This window comes from Uloborus diversus, chromosome 4 (genome assembly GCF_026930045.1).
Source record: "Uloborus diversus isolate 005 chromosome 4, Udiv.v.3.1, whole genome shotgun sequence".
NCBI classification, from domain to species: Eukaryota; Metazoa; Arthropoda; class Arachnida; order Araneae; family Uloboridae; genus Uloborus; species Uloborus diversus.
The window spans coordinates 189,214,215-189,237,227 of NC_072734.1; the positions used below are offsets into that span (position 1 = coordinate 189,214,215).

The 23,013-nt window shown below is 35.6% G+C and overlaps 1 protein-coding gene across 1 annotated transcript in view; it reads left to right on the top strand.

Annotated features, from left to right (window-relative positions):
- The window catches only part of LOC129221061 (cadherin-87A-like), a 92,651-nt gene that overhangs the window by 33,832 nt on the left and 35,806 nt on the right, over nt 1-23,013 (top strand). The window contains exons 17-27 of the mRNA XM_054855499.1: nt 790-862; nt 1,191-1,263; nt 5,838-6,016; nt 9,252-9,378; nt 12,227-12,375; nt 13,202-13,334; nt 14,471-14,686; nt 16,565-16,722; nt 18,030-18,179; nt 20,270-20,392; nt 21,981-22,167. Coding sequence (XP_054711474.1) covers nt 790-862; nt 1,191-1,263; nt 5,838-6,016; nt 9,252-9,378; nt 12,227-12,375; nt 13,202-13,334; nt 14,471-14,686; nt 16,565-16,722; nt 18,030-18,179; nt 20,270-20,392; nt 21,981-22,167 — 1,568 coding nt within the window. The remainder of the gene's footprint in view (nt 1-789; nt 863-1,190; nt 1,264-5,837; nt 6,017-9,251; nt 9,379-12,226; nt 12,376-13,201; nt 13,335-14,470; nt 14,687-16,564; nt 16,723-18,029; nt 18,180-20,269; nt 20,393-21,980; nt 22,168-23,013) is intronic.

Here is a 23,013-nt window from a genome sequence, read left to right on the forward strand (position 1 = left end):
TTTTCCCAGTATTGGACATTTAAATGTGATGGAATGATTAACTCTCTAAATATCGCCAATAGTGGCCAAAATGAAACCAGGTTTTAGAAAAAAGCCAAATTTGTTGCCAAGTTGGCGATAAAATTTGGCGACCAAAAGCTTGGAGATATATTGCCAAATGTTTCCCAAATTATAACACCACCTGAGTTTGAGATTGAAATTAACAATGATTTCCGCCGAAAAAGGTGTAAAAGAACCCCTTTGGAGCATCCGAATGCAACTAAAAAAAGAGATGCACAACTAGACTTCACTAGGAGTCTACGTACCAAATTTCAACTTTCTAGGGCATACCGTTCTTGAGTTATGCGAGATACATACGCACATACGGTATACGCACATACGTACATACGCACATACGTAAGTACATACAGACGTCACGAGAAAACTCGTTTTAATTAATTCAGGGATCGTCAAAATGTATATTACGGTTAATCATCCGTTTTTTGGCCATACACCACACGTCATATATCCACGTGTGTTCGGGTTGAAAAAAAATTCAATATTCATTCGGGGGCTAGCAAAATGGAAAAATTAAGGCTGATTTTTGGGTGAAATTTTTTTCGCGAATACAAAAAAGTGGATAGTGCTATCGCATGTACGCATGTTAGAAGTTATGCTCCCAAAATTTATACTTTTTCTGTGAATTTTATGTTCGAATGAATTTTTGCTAAAGATGAGAAAATAATTTAAACATCCAGTTTAATTTATGCCCTTAAATTATCTATAAACATAACTCTTTTGTTCATTCAGAATACTTTTGACTGTGCAAGCTAGTGATGGCGGCAATGGAGTAGTCACAACTACAGTCAAGATTACTGTTAAGGTAAGATTAAAAAAAAAATAAATAAACAGCTAAGTTAAATAATGAATATTAAGTTGAAAACTATGATCCAAATAAATATTTCAAGGATTTTTTCAGAAAGTCGTTTCGGCAAATCTATTCTATTATATTTTTGTGCGGGTACAATATATTTGCATCTTTTTTTGTTTTTTTCTTTGCTGATATTGAATGTTTCATATAACATAAATAAAATTAAAAGCAGGTAAATTTGGTGATTCAGAGTGTCATTGCACAAAATATTTAAGCTTCTTTCAGCTAACGACTCTTATTCCATGATTTTATTTACTTATGTAGCTTAACTTTTTTTCAGGATGCAAATAATAATAAACCAGAGTTTCAGAAATCAATGTATGCTGCAACTGTTCCTGAATCTTCTCTACCAGGTAATATTTTGCTGAAAGTCTGTTGTTGAATGTTTTCCCCTGAAAACAAATTTAACTCTTATAACTCATTAAAAAGGAGCTTTTATTTATATTTTCTGTTTCAGTACTTAATATTTATGTAACTACGCTTTGTTAAAGTCTCTTCATGTTTTCTGTTTGTTACAGTTCTTAGAAAGTTTAGTTAAGAGCGTAATAGAGCAGGACAGCTATTTTCTCTTTGTTGTAAATTGCAATTACAGAACAATACGTAATAGAGCATGCTTAAAAACATAGGAGCTGACCATTTTTTAAATAATTTCTTTAAGGTTAATATTTAAAAAAAAGTACTTAAATCGCTACGCTTTCATTGTTTATACGCTTCCGCCGATGATATCACAAATGATGAAATGCCAATCACTATTGCCATTCACAGAGCAAAGTATTTAATTCGCATCTTTACTCACGTGTATTGGCAAAGATATGGTTGATAGCAAGTGTAGAGCGCAATTTTTATTCGTTTCTTGATTATCATAAGGTGGAAAGATGCGCCAAAGTGCATCATTTGTGACGTCATAAAGACCACGCCTTGTTTAAAAAACTTTATCTATACTTGGGGCAAACCAACCTGACAGCGTCATAATGCTGCGATTGGAATCTGCGTAGCTTTTACAATACTGCTAGGTCAGGGTTGTGCTAAAATTCCTACTGTAAATGCAGCAGCTTGGCCTGCACGAGTACAATGAGGTTGTTTCCTTCAGTCAAAAGTGCTACTTTTAGTCACTGAAATGGATAGAATAAGCAAAAAAAATAACATGGACCCAGAAAATACCTTCATTTTCCCCAACAATTATTTTTTAATTAATTTTTTAAAATGTCCGATTTTTCAAACAATGCGTGGTCTTTATGACGTCATAAAAATGATGCACTTTGGCGCATCTTTCCACGTTATGAGTGTGCCCCAACTGTAGCGATATTTTAAAACTTTGTAAGGTGACCTACAGCGCAGTGAAGTTGCAACAGAAAAAAAACGTATTTTTTTCACAATCAAAATTATATCAACCACTTATGAACTTTTCTTAAACTTTCTTTATATTTTTCATTCATACTTTACTTGCGAAATTATTAGAGAAGACGTATTCTGTTCTTACTTCAGATCCATTTCACCTTCTTCTTTAGCTGTACAAAAAGCAATATAAGGTTTGATGCTCCACTACGTCAAAACTACCTGAGACAAATAGCATATGAATTCAGGTATAAGCCTGGTCCGTCAAGCACTGCACGCCTGATTTACAGACTTTCCAGGCAGTAAAGCCTTGGTTTCCTAGGAGCGAAGTCGCCAATCTTCGACGTCGCTCATCGCCGTGATGCTGAAATCCAAGTCAAGTGATTCCGGCGTGGCCATTCACGACGTCGATTTAGCTCGGACGCGCATGCGCAGATGAATCAAGTTTTTCCCTCGGCGAGGAGTGACGCCGAAAAACGGCGATTCGCTCCTAGGAAACCAGGGCTTAAGAAAGTCATGATCTGACTATTTCTTATAGTTGGGAGCGAAAAAAGCTTAAATTTTTAAAAGAAAAAGTAGTCTTACATTTCGATTAGAAAAAACTCGTATGTATTTTCTGTAGCATTTAATCCACGGATAGCATTTTATTGTAGTTTTTAACTTTAGCTTTTTTTTTTAAAGCATTTTTCTTACATTTTGGATTTTACGATTTAATCAACTGTCGGCATATCTTGCAGTTGCTTTTGAGTTTTTAAATCTGCGTCGCCAACTGCTAAAAGAAATTCTGCTGCCGGACAGACCTAAAGCCATAGTCTAGATATTTAATGCAACATCAGATATGTCATCTCTACATAGTTAAAATAAAAAAGCGTCTGTGTGTTGGAACTCGCAAAACTCTAGAACTACCTGTTCGATTTCACTGAAATTTTCACAGTTTGTTCTTTTATGTCCTGAAAAGGTTTGCAGACCGGTTCGGAAAAAAAATAATCGATGAATAGTTCTTTATTCCAATTTAGACCCCATTTTCGCATAAATTCCTGAATATAGGGGTGAAAAATTACTTGCACACATTAATATTTTATATCGCTGAAAGAATAGACTTTTCCGCGTTCTAGGAGACTTCTTTCAACGTTCTAACTTAAATACGGTGGGAGTTATTTACGTTTTTAGCTCGAATTTGTTTAGGCTCAGCTGAAATTTAGGCACTACTTTCTTCATTAAATCTATCAATAAAAAGTGAAGGAATTGTCCCTCTGTTTTCCCTTTAACACCATTGGAAAGAGCTGCTTTTTATACTCCAGATCTAATTTGACCTAAGATCGAAAATTTATTCCTCTATCTCAATTAGAAAAAAGTTACAAGCGAATTAAATGAAGATCAAAAATCTGTTCTCTATTAAAGTTTTTAATCATTTTATTTTGCGTTTCCACGGTGACGCTTTTTGAATCCATTATGTATTTACATCTTACTCATTTTCAATTCTTACACTTATTTTATTTTGTGTTTCCATGGTTACGCTTTCTAAATCTGGGGGCACGGCAGAGCCCCCGCCAAGTCGAGCGCGAAGCAAACACTGCCGTACCATCCTTTACTGGAAAAATTTCGCCGCATTTTCAGGCCCTTATTTGAGAACCTTCTGATGAGACTAGAACGCAGAAATTTTCGTCATCCAATAAACTATAATCACATACTTAAAATCTGAAATTTCAAGTCTGTAGGTCATTTAGTTCCAAAGTTAAGCGAAAGCAAAGTTTCGCATTTATGACACTCACTCACTCACTCATGATCATCAAAATAGAACTAGTACTTCCCATAAACTCAGAGGTGAAATTTGGTACAGAGTTAGGGTTTGATGACTACATAAAGGGAAAACTATAAAAACTAGGCTAATCGAAGATCTGGAGTGACCCTGATTAGAAAACATAAGATCCCAACCAAACTATTAGAGATCGATATACAGCCTTTACAAAAAATATTCAACTTGGTGGACCGCTTCATTTGATGTGAAAAATTGAAAGTCTGAAGCATTTAATAAAGAACCCTCAGCTGTATTAGAGATATAGTAATGCCCCGTTCTACCATTGGTACATCAAAAAATCGACTGTCATTGCAAAAGTCCAGCGTAGTGGGACACATCTTCTAATTTAATCTAGCATAACTTTAGTCTACTCGAACATTACACTAATTAAATGTTTCTACAAAAAGAAGTGAAATCCCACCAAAAACATTCTGTAAAAAACTAGCCAAGTCTCGATGGAGCTGCTTGTGTATCTCTAAAAAGTAATGAAATCTAGACATAGTCATGACAAGTCTAAGGTGCCTTACTGCGATTTCTTTATTATTGTAGTTAATGTTGTGTGACTTGGCCGTTAAAGGGTACACAAGGATACAAAACCAGGTGCTCCATGACACCATTGCACCAATCTGTCGCCAGAACCGCTACCCGTTGACGATGGAAAATTGCCACTTGGAGAAAGTGTAAACAAAATTGACTTGTACCCACGAACGTATAAAGAACGTTTAACGACCAAGTCACACAACATTAACTATAATAATAAAGAAATCGCAGTAAGGCACCTTAGACTTGTCATGACTTTGTCTAGATTTCATTACTTTTTAGAGATAAACAAGCAGCTCCATCGAGACTTGGCTAGTTTTTTACAGAATGTTTTTGGTGGGATCCATCTTTCTCGTTTTATTTTAATTTTAAAAAGTATTTTAATATCTGCCGTCATTGTTTGGAGGGGGGGGGGGGGAATTTTGCATGATGTTTTTTTTTCATTTAAGCCTGGTTATTGAATATACTTTACTTGTCGTAATGGCTATTTTTAAGGTAGACCGGGCAAAGCCGGGCAACGCAGCTAGTGTTCAGATAAATCATTGATCGTGTATGGTTGACTGCAATGCACACATAATTCATTGCAGTTTTGCAATTACTACTTTAGTATAATGACAATATTGTAATCATTACTGCCACATAGCTACTGAAGTTCTGACCCGCTTTACAGTTGCATCTATGCAATCTGAATAATAACACTTGTGAAGGTGTTTTTCACATCTACACGTACCTCCTGTAGCGGATTTTTTTTTCTAAACTTACTTCATATTTTCAGTAAGTTACCGCCCTATAGCCAGGGATAAATCAGAAATACATGAAATATACCGTCAGCTCAGTCATTCCAGCCGAGGACTGCAGTTTCGTGCTTATTAGCACTCATCAGCCCGGCATAGGATTTGACTGAGCTGGAGGTGGAAAACCTCATAAGGAAGCCTAGAGTGCCAAACAAACTAGTAGCAGGTATAGAATTTGCACTGATCTCCAGCTCAATCAATTCCTAAGCCGGGCTGATGAGTGCGAATAAGCACGAAACTGCAGTCCTCGGCTGGAATGATTGAGCTAGCGGTGTATTTCATTTACTTCATATTTGTTTCAAAATTAAAATTATTTTTTCCCCTTGCCAATAGCGAAAAACTACAGTTTTTTCACAAGATTTAAGCTTTGTAATACTGTTTTTAAAATATTTGATTTCTCGTATTTTGCAGGATTTCCATTTTATTTTCATTTATATTTATATATTTTCTTTTTATATAGGAACTGTAGTGGAACAAGTATTTGCGACAGACGCGGACACAGGAGCCAATGCGGAAATTTCTTACCGGATCCAAAAAGGAGGCTTTGACGATTTTTACATTAATCCTAAGTCGGGAGAAATCACAGTGAAAAGTGGAACCAAGTTAGATTATGATCGGAGGAGAGAATACAATATTGAGGTGCGTAACTCTTGTAATTTCAAATGTAACATGAAGTAAAACTGGAATTTCACTATAACAAGATGGGATTACTCTAAATTTTAGGAGCAACTAGAAAGTTCTTCAAATAACGTTTTGTAATGAAACAATTTGATGGCAACAAAATGGGAATTTCATTATAACTTATAGGCTTGCCAGACTTCTGAAATGTTCAACCGAGATATCAGAAGGTGGGACACTCCCCCAGTGTTGGGACTCCCCGCCCCCAAGTGTGGGGACACCCCACCCCCCAGTGTCGCAGGTATTCAGAAGGGTGCAATTTCTCGTTTGGTTTTTAGATTATTATTTTAGTGGGTAGTTACTTCTCCATGCTATGAATAAATGGCTACTAACTATGAACCAAAACCAGAGGTGAACCAAAACCCATGAAACGAGCAAATAATTTTCAACATTTTATGTCTTACTTAAGTAAGTAGAAACTATTCGAATGAGGAATACAAATTTGAAATATATTTTCATGTAATTTCTATTGGCCAGAACTTTTTGCGTTCTCATCTTGCTGTAAAAATCGTCACAAGCTAATCCAATATTAATTTTCATGTTAATGTTACAAATGACAAATTAACTATCATAAATAATCCTTCAGTTTCTTATTTTCAGACTCTTTTGGTCACCTTTTATCGAATTTTTCATTTTCCGGGACATGAAGTAAACCGTCCGGAGACCGGAGTTTTGTCTGAAATCCGGGACTGTCCCGGTCAAACCCGGGCCGTCTGGCAAGCCTAATTATAACAAGCAGGATGCATCTTAATTTTATTAAAACAAAAATAAGTCCTAAGAATAATTTTTTTGTATTGAAATTATTTGATGGAAATAAAACTGATATTTCATTTATAAAGGGTGTCCCAAAATTAACGCAAGATTTTGAATTTGCCGCCATTTTTGCAATAAATGGTTGGCAACCCTGAAAAAAGAACAATTTGACAGTTGAGAGTTTATGGTAATCAAAAATGGAGCGTTATACGATACAATAACGCGCTTTCATTATTGAACAATTGTTTCAAAAATAATGTAAGTTGAGGCTGGTCAAGCAGTTACTGTTATGGGCGCTCGGTATCGCAACACGGTAATTGCACGGGTGGTTGTGGGATTGTCGACATAGACCTTTGAATTCAAATAACCCCATAAGAAGAAATTTAAAAATGTTAGATCACACGATCTAGGGTGCCAATTCTGATGACCGAAATGAGAGAGTAAGCGACTAGGAAATGCCTTATGCAGTCATTGAAATGTTTCACTCTCTCTAGCTGTATGGTACAATAACACCACATTTTTTACTAACCCTAAACTCTCAACTGTCAAATTGTTCTTTTTTCATGGCTGCCAACAATTTATGGAAAAAATGGTGGCAAATTCAACTTTTGCGTTAATTTTGGGACACCCTTTAGTAGTGGTGCCCAACTTTTTTTTTAACCGTGAGCCGAACCTCATATTAATATGAGTCCTGTGGGCCAGAACAAAAATAAAAATGTTAAAAAACATATATTTTTTATTGATTTAAAAAAAAAAACACGGAAAAGGAAATAAAATTACTAACAGAGAATTTTTATTATCATTAATTGATACTCATGTTGTTGAGGCGAAGTTCGGATTTGCTTTCCAGAAACCAATTTCTGAACATTTGGCTCCAAATTTGTAACATTGTGACTAATCGTGATTTTCGTTTGTAACCTTTAAAACAACAGCGGGCCACATGGGTCAGCTTCGCGGGGCCGTATGTTTAGCACCACTGATTTGTAGTTGGCATTCATTTGATTCTTATCAAACACGTTTCTGAGATTTGAAGAAGCCGGAATTAGTTACGACCAAACACGTTTCTGAGATTTAAAGAAGTTGGAATTCGTTACGATCAAACACGTTTCAGAGGTTTTAAGAATCCGTTACGATCAAACACGTTTCAGAGGCTTTAAGAATCCGTTACGATCAAACACATTTCTGAGGTTTTAAGAATTCGTTACGATCAAACACATTTCTGAGGTTTTAAGAATTCGTTACGATCAAACACATTTCTGAGGTTTTAAGAATTCGTTACGATCAAACACGTCTCTGAGATTTGAGGAAGTTGTAATTCGTTACAGTCAAACATGTTTCGGAAGTTTGAAGAAATCGGAATTTATTATGATCAAATTATGTAGCTACAAAATGTTATCTCTAGCATTCAAGAAGTGTAGGCATTTTTCAAATTTAAAATGTTGTCATTTCACAGAAAACACATCGTGCTCTTTAAAATAAAACAGAGCAAAAGTGTAAAATATTTTGATTACTATTTCATTTCTAAACCTTTATACTGTTACAATAAACCTCATCAAAAAACTCCCCTCTGAGTTACAAGGAATACTTAGAAAACTGTACTGTTACAAATTTTAAAAAACACTAAATTCCCTTTACGCTAAAGTTTCTTCATTTCACCAATAAAGAATTTTAAAATTTACATTTTATGATTCGTTTGTTAATTATTAAATAATTTTTTCTCAAAAGTTAAATATAATGTTTTCCGAACTTTAAAATTTCATTTCAATATTAAGGTAGTGTTTGACTATACCAACTTCATGTGACTACTATAAGTTAAGTACAGAATCAATACCTTTGAGCTTGAAAAATAAAAGAATATAAAGCAAAGTATTAATTCACAAATTAGCTGGAAAGCTGCATACACGTGTTTCGCAGTTACTAGAACCCATTTTTCAATGCAAAAAGAAGAAAGCGTATGGAGGAAAATATTTTCTGATGTTTTTTCATCCACAAGCTCATTTCTTTTACATTGAAAGGGGGGGGGGGATTGTAACTCTAAAACGTTTTGTTTCATATTCTTTTATATTATAAATTATTTAATTCAACATTTTCTGATATTTTATTTTTCGTAAACTTTCACATTTGAGGCAGTGAGAAGCAAAGGGATGTAAGTGAACATTTTCAAGTGAGTAAAACGCGTTTAAAGATAACATCCTAGGTAGGCTTTTATTGAAATTTTCTTCTAAATCCCGCTGTACAGCAGCATCTACCAGGACTACTAGTACCATCTCTTGCCCCAAGACAAAGGAGAGGTCCACCTACCATGTGTACTGGTTATCTCAAAATTTTTAATTTTGCCACTTACATCCCTTTGCGTCTCACTGTCTCAAATGTCTAAAAATAAAATTAAAAGTTATTTTTAAATAGTTTTTTATCGTTTAATTAAAATTATTCATACTTTTAGATAATTGCCGTTGATGGTGGTAGCCCAACCCATACAGGAACTGCGACTTTAGTAGTAAATATTTTAAACAGCAATGACAAAGCACCTTATTTCACACCGTCCACACAACGAACTCAAGTAACCGAAGGTAAATATTTTATAATGTTATCGTAACGTACGAAAAACAAAAGTTTTCTTTTTATAAGTTAAGCTGTAGACGCCTGGATGGTGTCCGTTTTATAGGCCTTGAAATAAAAAGTTCAGGCGTTACCGTCGAGAGACATACAATGGTAGCGGTTCAGCTGGTACAAAATTATAATACTTTTCATTGATATTTTGTTAAGCAAAAAAACGCCTCAGCCGATATAGAAACTACATACCGTCGCCTCAGAGCAACAGTAAGATATTTTAGTGTTATTTCTGGGATTAGATATCTTACTGTTGCTCTGAGGCGACGATATATCCATGTCAAATTCGAAAAGTAAATAGCTTGACAATTGTAGCACGTTTTGTCTGAAATCTAAAAGTAATAACATAGCGGTCCTTTGAAAAGGGTGTGGCGTACGGATGTGGAGGGAGAGATACGTGTCCGTATCTGGTTCTTGAACCACGGACCTTTTTGTAATTTCAGTGAGCCGAAAGGACCTCAAAACTCGGAAGCAAAGTTAGGTTATGTGCTCTGTGATGTACGGTACGTTGCTCCCCACCTAAGTGATGGAACGGGAAGCGATAGAGCAATCTTATATGATTAAAAACTGAGCGTATGTACCTATGTATGTACCAATGTATTCATCTATGTATGTAGTCATCTATCTCCGGGTTACTTCTCCCGAACGACATTGAACTGACCATCGAACCAGGTACCGATGGATTCATAATCTTCCCGTCTTTATGTTTGGCTATTAAACATAAAAACTAATAATTAACAATTAGATTTCAACATAAAATTCCTATGTTTCGAAGGCTTTCCTCCATTCAAATTGTTATTCAGTGCTTCATCTCAACTTTCCACACCAATGCTTTTATTAAAATTTATAGCGTGAAGAAAATCATTGGGACGAAAGATCTGTTGCCATTTTTTGCCTCGAATATGAGCAAATAAAATTCTGGGTTTCGTTTTAAAGGCTTCTCCTGTAATCGAAGGATTTAAAATGTTTCCTTTTTGGTTATTTTTCCGGAATCTGCCGCAAAATTTTACTGATTTTTTTTTTTTTTTGTTCAAGCCTGATTGTTGAACACATGTCACTTGACATAACTTTTATTTTCGAGGTGGACCGTGCAAAGCCGGGCGACGTAGCTAGTAAAGTTATTAACAGATGAGGGGTTATAGTTGTGTCTGTTGCTGCAACGGTCGTTGCTGAGAGTGTAGCTGCTGCAGAGCGAGACGCGTGTAATGATGTGAGCATCGGTTGGCCAGACGAGGGAGCAATGCTCGAGGAATGAGGTGCTTATATCTTATTCATATTGCGTTACAATGGTACAATTTGTTGGGCTGCCGAGTCACCAATATGTGGCGTAAGAGATGAATACGTACGTGGAGGTTGAGGGACGCGTCCGTGGATGGGTTTCGAACCACGGACCTTTGTGATGCTAACTCAGTGCTTTAGCCGATGAGCTAAAAGGACCTCAAGGCTTGGGGGCAAAGTTTGGTTATGTGCTCTCTGACGTCTGACGTACGCCACATTACTCCCCCTGCATCACGTCCCAGTCAATGGGGCGGACGGATGTGGAGGGATTGAGACGTGGAGGTTGAGGGATACGTCGGTGGCTGGAATTTGAACCACGAACCTTTGTGATATTAGCTCAGTGCTTTAACCGCTGAGTTTAAAGGACCTCAAAGTTCGGGGGTAAAGTGAGAGGTTATATGCTCTCTGACGTACGCTACAAAGGAAATCCGCTTCCGAAAGTATCTTTCACTCGAGTGAAATCTGAACTGGATTATTTTAATTCTTGAAAAAATTGAAGGAAGCTTGAATCTTAAAAGCACCTTGGTAGATATTAATTGCACAAAATGTTTTTGTATATTATATTGCTGTAAAAGTCCGGAATCAGATAAATGCCAACATTTGCCGGTAAATATCAACATCGACACACCAAAGACATCTGCAAAAATTAGAGAACGTCGACTTTCACCGGTAAATCATCGGTGAAAGTCGACATTCCCTAATTTTGGTCTTTCACGGTAACACATGCATAAAACGAATTCTATTTTATTTAAAACATATTAAACTTTTATGCGTGGAGCTAGTGGCCAATTCTTAAAACAGTTTTAATACGAATCTTTAAGCGGACAGAAAATCCTGAACTTTATAACTGAAGTAATGAAATCTAACCAATTACCCTAATGCAATGCTATCTTTAGTTATAGAATTTGAGCACGACTTAATGCTTTAATATTACCCAAGGAGCTACAATCGGTTGGGAGATGGTTGGTCAATGGTGGAGCTTATGGTTGCCAATGTCCGCTTTGGCAACCATTAGCCAACTAACCATTTTCCAAAGATCTGATACAGTGCCTAACAATTTCCCAACGATGTCCAGAAATTGTAAGGCCATCGTTGGCTCATTGTTCACCACCGTTGGCTAACTATCTCCAGTGTTACTTGATTAGCTTTCCATAGTTATCATTGAAGTCCACAGTTGAAATTGATGGCAAATTTCAACTTTTTGGAATGAACTGTTGAAAACATATTGAACTAAGTTTCACGACCGAGTAATAAATGTTGTCGGAAATGATTCTCTAGAATAAAAAGTGGAGAAAAACGCTGCAACGTTAACCTCCGTATCATGAAATTTTTAAACAATTTCCAGTTCTTCTCACTTAAAACTTTCTGCAGCCGAAGCAATAAATTAACAAATATTATCAACTGACCTTCTAAATATTACACTAAAAAGTTATAATGAAGTGTTCTTCACTATCTCCAGTACTGCATTTTTCAATTTATACATTACTCAGCTCAAAAAGTGATGTTTCAGTCATATACTTCCATTTACAGACGAGAATGTTGGGCACATATTTTACACTCTGAAAGCTGCCGACCCGGATATCACCATTCCAGACTCATTGGTTTATGCCATATCGGAGCCAATGACAGCTACTGACAAGGATGGACGTCAGCTGCCTGTGCAGGTGTCGGGATTCAAGGTATATTCCATAAATAAAAAAGAAAATCCAACTTTAATAAGGCTTTGTAAAACTGATGTAATATTAGAAAGGACTAGATGCCTCGAGAGTTATGCTTAAAAATGCATTACTTGATGGCAACTAGACATTTCATAATTAGAGGTTTTATATTCTACTGTTTAGTTGCAATGTTACTTATCGATCATAGGGACCATGCTCCTGACCTCGCCTAGTCATAAGAACAAAGCTCAGTTCTGCTTACTGCCCTCCTCATTTCCTACGAATTCGAATTTTTGACTCTTCCGCCGAGGGCAGAGTTCCACTATCTATTTCGGTAAAGTTCTATAAGTTCTAACTGATTACTGACTTACTTATTCTAACTGGAGATACTTCAGCAGTATCATTACTTTCGATTTCATTTACAAATACTAATACAAAAGTGACGACCAGCAACAGGCTCTGGGCCCAGCTAGACTGGTCCTAGTCAATTTACAATCCCCAGTGAAGATCAATGGCCATCTTAAAACTGTCTACTCCTTTGCTCATTACCACCTCTTCCGGTGAGCTGTTTCGAGGTTCCACTACCCTGCTATAATAATAATTTTTCCTAATATCCACGTTAGCCTGAGATTTAAATAGCTTAAAACAATGACTCATTGTCCTCTTCGTTATTTTTTTTCTCAGTTCCCAATCTTTCTTTAAACTTAATATTTTAAATATCAGTTATACTCTTTTTTTTCTTTTCATTTTTCCAGTCTTTGCTTGATGCAATAAATAATAAATTGAACCTTTAATTTCATTTATCTACTCATTCATGGTTTGCTTATTTTCTTTTTCATTTTTCCAGTCTTTCTTCGATGTAATTCCTGAAACTGGTGAAATGAGAGTTGCAACTCGGCTGGATAGAGAAATGGCTGCAATCGTCTCACTTACTGTCGTCGTTACGGATGTCAGCGCTTCACCGCCTCAAACGGGCACAGGTATTGTTTTAAACACAAAATTTCTTTCGATTTTAAATCGAAACTAAAAAACCATTGGCATCAAACTTTGTTCGACGAAGAATGCATTTGAAATTAGTGTCGGTAAAAATTAGTTTTGTAAATTTTGTGAAATAATAAGCCAGTGAAGACATAAGGTTTTGCTTTGGGTCAAAACCGAGAAGTTCTACTGCAATTTGAATTCCACTTTGTTGCGTAGGTCGCTATAATATTACATTTGAAACTTTATACCGCAAAATGGAATTTTTATGAATGATACTACATTTCATAGTTTGCTTAGTTTAGATATGGTGGGTTAAATATCATGCGGTTTGTAGTTTTCAGAGTTAGAAAAAAAAAAGTGTAATTCATTATATATCATAGATTTCATGTCTTAAACATAATTCGTAACTAAATTTCTGAAAAATAAATAAAAGTATATAGCCAGTCATTTCCTAATTCAATCACAATTTTCAGCTAGATTTTAAAAAAATAATAATAAAATAAGTTATCCACCCTACATTGTAGATTTCATATCTTAAAAGTAATTTTTAGCTTGAACTTGAAAAAGGAAATTGATGTACATATATAATCTGACCTACATCATACATTTCATATCTCAATGTTCATTTCTAGCTAGACTTACAAAAGAGAAATAAATATATAAGCAAGCCAAAACGATTGATTTCATATCTCAATCAAATTTTAGATAGATTTCATTTTTAAAAAATTTAATTCAAATTATAGTCTAGATTTTGCGGCTCAGACATAAGTTTTTTGCAAGATTTCCAAAAAAAAAAGCAAAAAATTTAATTCAGCCCTTATCATAGAAGATTTCTCACATCACACATAATTTTTAGCTAGATTTTGCAACAAGAAACAAATATACGATACAATCCAACCTATACTATAAACTTCATGATCAATTATAATGTTTAACCCTACCTATAGCACACATTTTGTGGCTCAGACACTAATTTTTTGCAAGATTTCCAAAAAAAAAAAAAGTGTAATTCAGCGCTTATTACAGAAGATTTCTCACATCGCACATAATTTTTAGCTCGATTTTGCAGCAAGAAAAAAATATACGATGTAATCCAACCTATAAAATAGACTTCATGATCAATCATAATATTTAGGTACCCTTGTCGTGACAATCATCGATTTGAATGACTACCCTCCTGCCTTTCCTCGTCCTTGGACACCTGAAACGCCAGAAGTACACATTAACGCTATGGAAGAACAGCCAAGAGGGAGTGTCGTAGCCACACTCATTGCTACTGATGCAGACTCCAATATTGCACAGTACTTGATTGAACCAGAAAACGAATACTTCCACATAGATAACATCTCAGGTAATTTTTGAAAAATGCTTTTTATTGCGAATACTTATTGAGCAATCACGATTGCTTATTGCTTTCATTTGACTGTTTTTGGCGTGCTATCATTTTATTTTCCCACCGCCACTTTCCGCACCATCACCGTCGACCGGCTCCTCACGATGCTGCTCCTCTAGCGAAAACCGTGTCCAGGTCGCATCCATGTCCTGCACATACGCGCATACATGCACAACTACACACACACACACACACACACGCACACACACACACACACACACGCACACATACACACACATACACCTACACACATACACAAAGCATACACACACAAACACATACGCATACACACAGACACCTACACATAAACACACACAAAAACATACACACACATACAACTGAACACACATTCATGCCGGCACACAGACACAAACACATATGCCTACACACACATACACATACCCCCCCACACACACATTCATACACACAACTACCCACACACTTATGCCAGCACACAGAAACAAACACACATGCCTACACACACATACACATATCCCCTACACACAAACACACATACCCCCCCACACATAAACACACACGCCTACATACACACACTCGTGATTGCGAAAAACATACTTTGAATTCAAGATGTCAAAATTCAAATTAATTCAATTTTTCATTTCGAACACATCACTTTTTTTTCCGTAATATAAAAAGATATTTTCAGTAAATTACCGCCTTATAGCCAGGGATAAGGCAGAAATACATGAAACACACCACCAATTCAGTCATTCTAGCCGAGGACTGGGTTGTACTCTTGCTTGTACAGTCTGTTTGTTTCTTGTCCAGTCTGGGTTGTGCTAATTCTGTATTAGCTACCAGTTTGTTTGGCACTCTTGGTTTCCTTAAAAGGTTTTCCACCTCCAGCTCAGTCACTTCCTAAGCCGGGTTAATGAGTGCTAATAAGCACGAAAGTGCAGTTCTCGGCTGGAATGACTGAGTTGGCGATGTTTCATGTAAAAAGATATCTGTTTATGAAAAAAGAATATAACCATGCATTTTTCTCATAACAATACTTGTTTATTTCTTAGATTTTTCTTCAGTGCTAGCTCAAGTTTTGCACACCGTTTTTATTTAGATTTAAGAATAAGTATTTCAATAAAGCAACATTTATTTGTAGTAATGTATGAACGTATATCCATACTCAACCATCATTCGATAGTGCTAATACATTTTATGTGCTTCACCAATTGTATTAGCGCACTATCAGTTGAAGATATATATTTACAAGAAACTTTAAAAGCTTTTTCCGTATTTACTTCTAATTTGTACGTGCCACTATGAATGAGGCATAAAATGGAATTGATATTTTTAAGAGTTCATTACTACTTTAAAAATTGACGATGAACGATGACGCAAAAAAGAAAAAAAAAAAAGTTCAGTATTTAAACATATTTATGCTGATTAATTTTGTATTTTCTTTTTTTTTTCCCTCAATTTTAGTTTCAGTTTTTTTTTTTTTTTTTTTTTTTTTTTTTGTAGGTTTTCCTTATTTTTTTCTCTATCTTGTTTGTCTTTTCCTCTTCTTTTTCTTCCTTTCTTCTTTTTTTTGCTTTATTTTTATGGAACTATATAGCGCCGTGGTTATTCTTTGGGAACACGAGGCGACAGTTTAGTAAGAAATGCAAACTAAATATTATGATTAATAGTTAACTAATCAATTGAAAAAATAAATTAATTAAATGATTATAAAGAGTTGTTTTTTTTAAAAAACATATTTTTATGATTCATTATCCCGATACGACAAAAGTAATTAAAGGAACTTGCAACAGTACTTTTTTTTTTTTGAACAAATAATTTTCCTCTACATCTCTTGAATAAATATTTTATTTTCAGGTGTAATTAGTGTAAAGAATCGTGTTGACTACGAGAGCATTCAGGAGGTTCTATTTAAAGTTGTCGCTTATGATACTGGAATTCCTCAAATGTCTGCAACTGCATTGGTAACGGCAAAAATTATTAACATTAATGACAACGATCCTATGTTCGACAAAGTAAGTATTTATGCATATTTATTTCAAATATGCCGCCACGATAAACAATTTGTTTTTTAATTTTTGTGATTATGTCCGTTTTAAGCCTTTAAGGCCTAGAATAAAAAAAAAATGCTTTTTTTTTAAAACTGAGAGCAGATGAATTCAATTCAAGAAAAGAAATAAAAGGCTAATTGGACTCAAATCCATTACGCCTCAAAGGGTAAAGTCATTGTGAGTGATAGGGAATTTGATACCACACTGTTAAAAATTCATGAAACTGTAATGGTAAATATTACTTAAATGGAGTGTTTACAGCACAGAAAAAGTTTACAGTAAATTGTACCAAAACAAAAATAAAAAAATGCAGCTCTAATTGATACACCACATGACTTACAGTGCGATGCACAAAACACCGTATTTCCGTCACGCGATAAATTTAGACCTTAAATTCGCGATAATAGATATCCAAGGTAGTGTTTGGGTAAAGCATACACAATTAAAAATTCAGGAAACTTTTATGGTAAATATTACTGAAAAATAGAATATTTACAGTACAAATAAATAAATAAATAACTGCAGAAAATTGTACCGAAAAAAATAAAGGATTGCCGCGTAAATTGATTCACCACGTGATTTATAGTACGAATCACAAAACACCGTATTTTTTCATTACTTGATGTGTCCCAATCGGTATGGTAGTCGGCAAAGCCGTCTTCCAATACGAAGGTCCCAAGATCGAACTTGCTTCTCGCATATTGCGTTTTTTAACTCGCGTTTATTCTCTCGGAAAATTTTACAGTAAAATAGGATTTTACGGTAAAAGTCACTGACAACATAGATGCCAGTAACTTTTACCGTAAAACTTCAGGATTTTTTTAAAAAACAATGCAGTTTAAAATTTTAGTTGAATCCATTGTATCAATGCGGAACTAACTATGTGTTGCTAGACATTACAACACTAATAAGAAAATATTATTTCATAAACTTCAATACCTTTTATGGAATCATTAATGTTAATAAAATTTCAATTGTCATTCGTTTACTAACAACGAATTTATCATCTCTCTCTCTCTCTCTCTCTATTGTAATAATTTTAATTCACTCTCTTAAGCAACTTCAACACAATTATTGAATGTTTTTTCTCAAAACTGTAGTGAAATGATATTACCCTAAATGTTACACTATTGTTGTTTAATTGTGCACAAAAGAAGATGAGATTTTTCAAAATAAGTTAATCCCACACTTTAAATTAATTCTCCATTTAATTGTCAAAGAGATTGGTACTTTATAATGCAGTTAAATATTATTTTTTAATTTTTTTTCAGACATCCTATCATGCTACGGTGCCTGAAAATTCGCCACAAGGGACGAGCGTAGTGGAAGTGCAAGCTGTTGATGCAGATGCTGGAGATTATGGAATCATTAGATATTCCTTACTTGGTGAAAGAAGTCTGGATTTCACTATCGACCAAAAGGTATTTTCAACCTAAATTTTAGACAAATATTTTCACTCCTACCTTGTTTTCCAAAATGGGAAGCATGGGGTGGTAAAAATTAAACTGGGTAAGTTCTGGGCGGTCATTCCAAGCTCGTCAGCTTGCGTGATCGAGATTCTCGCTCCCGTGATCGGTTGTTACGTAGAAATGTCCCAAAGTAGTATTCTAATCTACTTGAACCCAGCCGCAAGGCAAGTTCGAGTAGATTACAATGCTACTTTACGACATTTCTACGTCACAACCGATCACGTGAGCGAGAATCTCGATCTCGCAAGCTGACGAGCATGGAATGACAGCCCTGGTTCTACGGGGATACTAGAAGAAAAATAATTTCTGCAGCCAGAAACCTGTTTTGCTTCAAATGGATTCCTGGTTAGAATTACCATGCTCCGCAGCGTACTGTAGAGCAATGGAAATACAGTGAAATCCCGTTACAACGAACTTCAAGGGACCTTAAATTTTGTTCGTTGTAACTGAAATTTCGTTGCCTTGGAATTCAAGCGATGTGTTAGAAATTAAACCGGGACTGAAAATGTATTTCGTTCAAACGGATATTACGTTGTACTGGTATTCGTTTTAACGGAAATTCACTGTAGTGCATAATATTTTGATTAGATCGTCCGTCATTTGTTACTATGCAAAAAATTTCTAGCACCAACTTTCGTAATGTTACTAATTCAGTATGGATAATAATACGTACTGCCAGTGGCGTACTTAGCATAGGTGACACCCGGGATGGTACCTTGTGGTGTCAACCCTCCCCTCCCCCGACAAATGCAAAAAAAAAGGAAAATGTTTTAATGTTCTATGTAAACGTGAATTCATAAAAATGTTACGAAATGTAAAGTGGACTAATGTACTAAAGACAATAAAAAACTATGAACGCTTTTTCTATAACATGCCCTAGACGCTAGACACAATGTGCAGGCCGTCGAGAGGTCAAAAAAGTAATAGGGTGCATAAAACTGATGGCCCTTAATTATTTCAAACACAGGGAAATATAAGGGGTTTCAGTCTTTTGGTATAAGAGGAAGTCACTACTAGGTCTAAGTATTGACAATATGAGTCTAATCCTGACAATAATATTCATTCCATGATGAGGGGTGGGAAAGAGGGGGTTCCGGGGGGAAATTTTTCAAATTTGTAGTCATAAAAATGCATTTCAGCTTCATATTTTTCAAAAACTTGCAATTCCACTTCGGGTATCACCCCCCGGACGGGTGACACCCGGGGCGGACCGTCCCCTCACCTCCTCCCCCCTCCACCGTAGCGACGCCACTGATACTGAAAATCATGTATAAATTCATTAAGGTGTTGGTAAAAGATTTTTTTTTGAGCAATCACGATTGCTTATTGCTTTCATTTGACTGTTTTTGGCGTTCCTATCATTTTATTTTCCGGCCAGCACCCTCTACAGCATCACCGTCGACTGGCTCCTCACGATACTGCTCCTCTAGCGAAAACCGTCTCCAGGTTGCGTCCATATCCTACACACACGCGTATACATACACAACTACACACACATGCACGCACAAACACATACACACACATACACCTACACACATACACACACACACACACAAACACATACATACACATATACACAACTATCTACACATTCATGCCTGCACACAGACACAAACACATATGCCTACAACACACACATACACATACCCCGCCCCCACGCACACAAACACTCATACGCACAACTGTCCACGCACTCATGCCTGCACACAGACACAAACACACATGCCTACACACAAATACACATACCCCTACACACAAATACACATACCCCTACACACAAACACACATACCCCCACACACAAACACACTCGTGATTGCGAAAAACATAATTTGAATTCAAAATGACAAAATTCAAATTAATTTTTTTTTTTTTTAATTTATTTATTTATTTATTTATTTTTTTTTTGAGGTTTGATTTTGATCTGAGAGAGTTTCTGGTGTTGCACTCTTTCAATACAATGCTAAAATAATAAGGGAAAGAAAACGCAAACAGTTTTAGTTCCAACATTCTGAACTTAAATCCGTTGCTGAATCTTTTACAGGGTATCATTAGAGTAGCTGCTGCTGCTAATTTGGACCGTGAAACAACACCATCAATCACCTTGCAAGTTGTAGCTACGGATCAAGGACAAGATGTTGATACTAGAAGAGCGATTTCTGTACCGGTAAATATATTTAACTTATAGTTACTATTTTGTTTCATGCACTTTATATTATGAAATAATCAGAATGTACTTGGAAAGTAGTAGACAAATTGATTGTTATCAGAATGTGAAAGACAAAAAGAAAAGAAAAGCTGATGTCGAGATCAACTTTGTAATACGGAACTAAAAGCATGGAGGGCCCAATACAAAGATTTTGTTACAAATAATAATAATAATAATAAGGAATCCTTTAAGCAAGGGCGCCCATATGCAAAATTTTAAGGAGGGGGGCTCAGATACTTTCCCCATAAAAACCTATTTCAGTACAGATTACAGCTATTAAAATTTGACATTTTAAATTACATATTCATTAATGGCTGGAGAAGAAATCTTTTTACATTTTTACAAAGAAAAAAAATACTTAAAGCAAGAAAATTCTAATTTCTAAGGGGGGGGGGCTTGAGCCCCCCCCCCTTAGGGGTACCCCCCTAATGGGTGCACATGCCTTTAAGTGCAAGTAAACTATGAGCACATAAAAGTTGTTGTAGGATTTAAAATCGAAAAAAGATCAACAATATTGATACTCACAGAAAAATGAAGAATGTGCTCATGGTAGGGGGAGAAAAATATTTATTACTTCTAGGTGCTTGTACTCTATACAATTGAAGACAGTGTTTAATGATATGTTCTAACTATTCTAATCAACATTTATAGAAAAAACAAAACACAAGCCCTACTCTGCCTGGGCAGGCAAAGGGCAGTAACTGCAATTTTTTCATTTTTCACTTTGTTTCATCTTTTGTACGTTAACTTTATTGTACAAGCTTGCTTATTTAATTTCCGTTGGAAACAAACGCGAAAAAAGTCTTAATGCAAGTTTAAAGTAATTGAATACGAGCAGCACACAACTAATTTGCTTGACTCATGTTCTACCATTTAATTAGGTATGTATTTTTATTTCAGATCTCAAACACCCAGTGTCAATTAGACTGAATATTTCAGTTACAAGTTCAAATGTAAATTAGGTTATTCGATAATTTTTGAATATTTTTAATTTTATAATTGAGACAGGGTAGAAACGAGATATTCATTACCACCCCTTTTCAAAATATCGAAAAAAGGAGATCCGACAGGTCAAAAGAGCTTTAACGTTATTTCTAAAAAAAAAAACTCTACAGAACACTTTAAAAAATAAATAAATAAATAAAAGCCACTCTCTTTCTGAGCTTGCTTTGATGAATAATTTTCTCACCAATGATAATTTTTACTTAAGAAATTTTAATTATTGTACAGTGCAACCTGTGTAACTTGACCACTTGCGATGTAGTACGTTAGTGGTGAACTTAGACGAGTGATCAACTTATAGAAATTGATATATGAGTAATTCTGTACCAGACAGTAGCGGTCAACTTACAAGAGTAGTCAACTTTGCTGATGTTATTGCATGTGGCGAAAAAGTTAACATGTAACAAGCTTTTAAAGAGTATACTTTGTATTCAGTGTAGACAAAAGGGGGGGGGGGGCAGTAAATACTTTTACGCCTCAAAAGGTTGTAAAATCATTGATAAGTTTCATTTTCCTTACAAAGCTATTCTGTTTTGTTCTTTAGCTCTACATTACTTTAGAAGACAGGAACGACAATCCTCCTTTGTTCAGCCAACGAGAATACGTGGCTTCTGTGGTATCGAACCTTCCAGTGTCTCCGCCATCTTCTGTCATACAGCTTTCAGCAGATGACAAAGACGAGGGAAGCAATGCAAAGATTGTTTACAACATCATCGGAGGAAATGAGAAAGGCAAGCAGTGTTTTATCATTCAAAATGACCTGTTATTGTTGCTTCTTCTGCATAAAGATTTCATTTGGTGCCGGGGACGCACCGAGCTTCAATTTTTGGGAGGGCGGAAGTTCTCAATTTACCGAATGAAAATCCAAATTTTACCGTATGATTAAATACGAGCATGAACGCTTACCGTAACTGATGAATTTCTAGTCCGGTCAATTTGGACAATGGAAATAACAAAAATTCCGACAGAGCCAAATTTTTGTAGAGACCTTGGGTTTACCATTACAAATAATGTGCCAAAAGTACCCATCGATCCCATGTGAGCTAAAAAGGTTATTCGGGGATCAAAGGTCAAAATTTTAGGTTTTTTGGATTTTTCTCGAAAACGGTAAGTTTTATCGAAAAGTACCTGAAAACAAAGTTGTTGACCTCGAAATTCTCTATAAAAATGGTCCGTATGATTTTTTCTCTAAGACCAACCATTTCCCAGATATTGCGTACTGTCAAAAGACAGCGAGTCACTTACAGAATCCCCTCTACTAGCATTTCTTTGAATACAATCTGGCTATTCTAGTCCGTGTGGCGTCGTTCACGTACCCAGGGGTGTCCACCACCCTAAGGGCAAGGACGCACCCTCTCAATATCATGGAGATCCCCCCAAAAGCGAGGCATTAGGCGTCATTTAAAAAATAATGAAAATAAGGAGAAATGTTTTTAAAAGATTGCGATGTTGCATTCTGTTTCTAAATTTGCCTAATCGTCAGCAAAATTTGCCAGATTTTTGGAATTTTTTTGAGAGTTATAGTGGCCAAATTTTGCAGCAATCATATTTTCCAAAAATACCGCGTACCGTTTGGA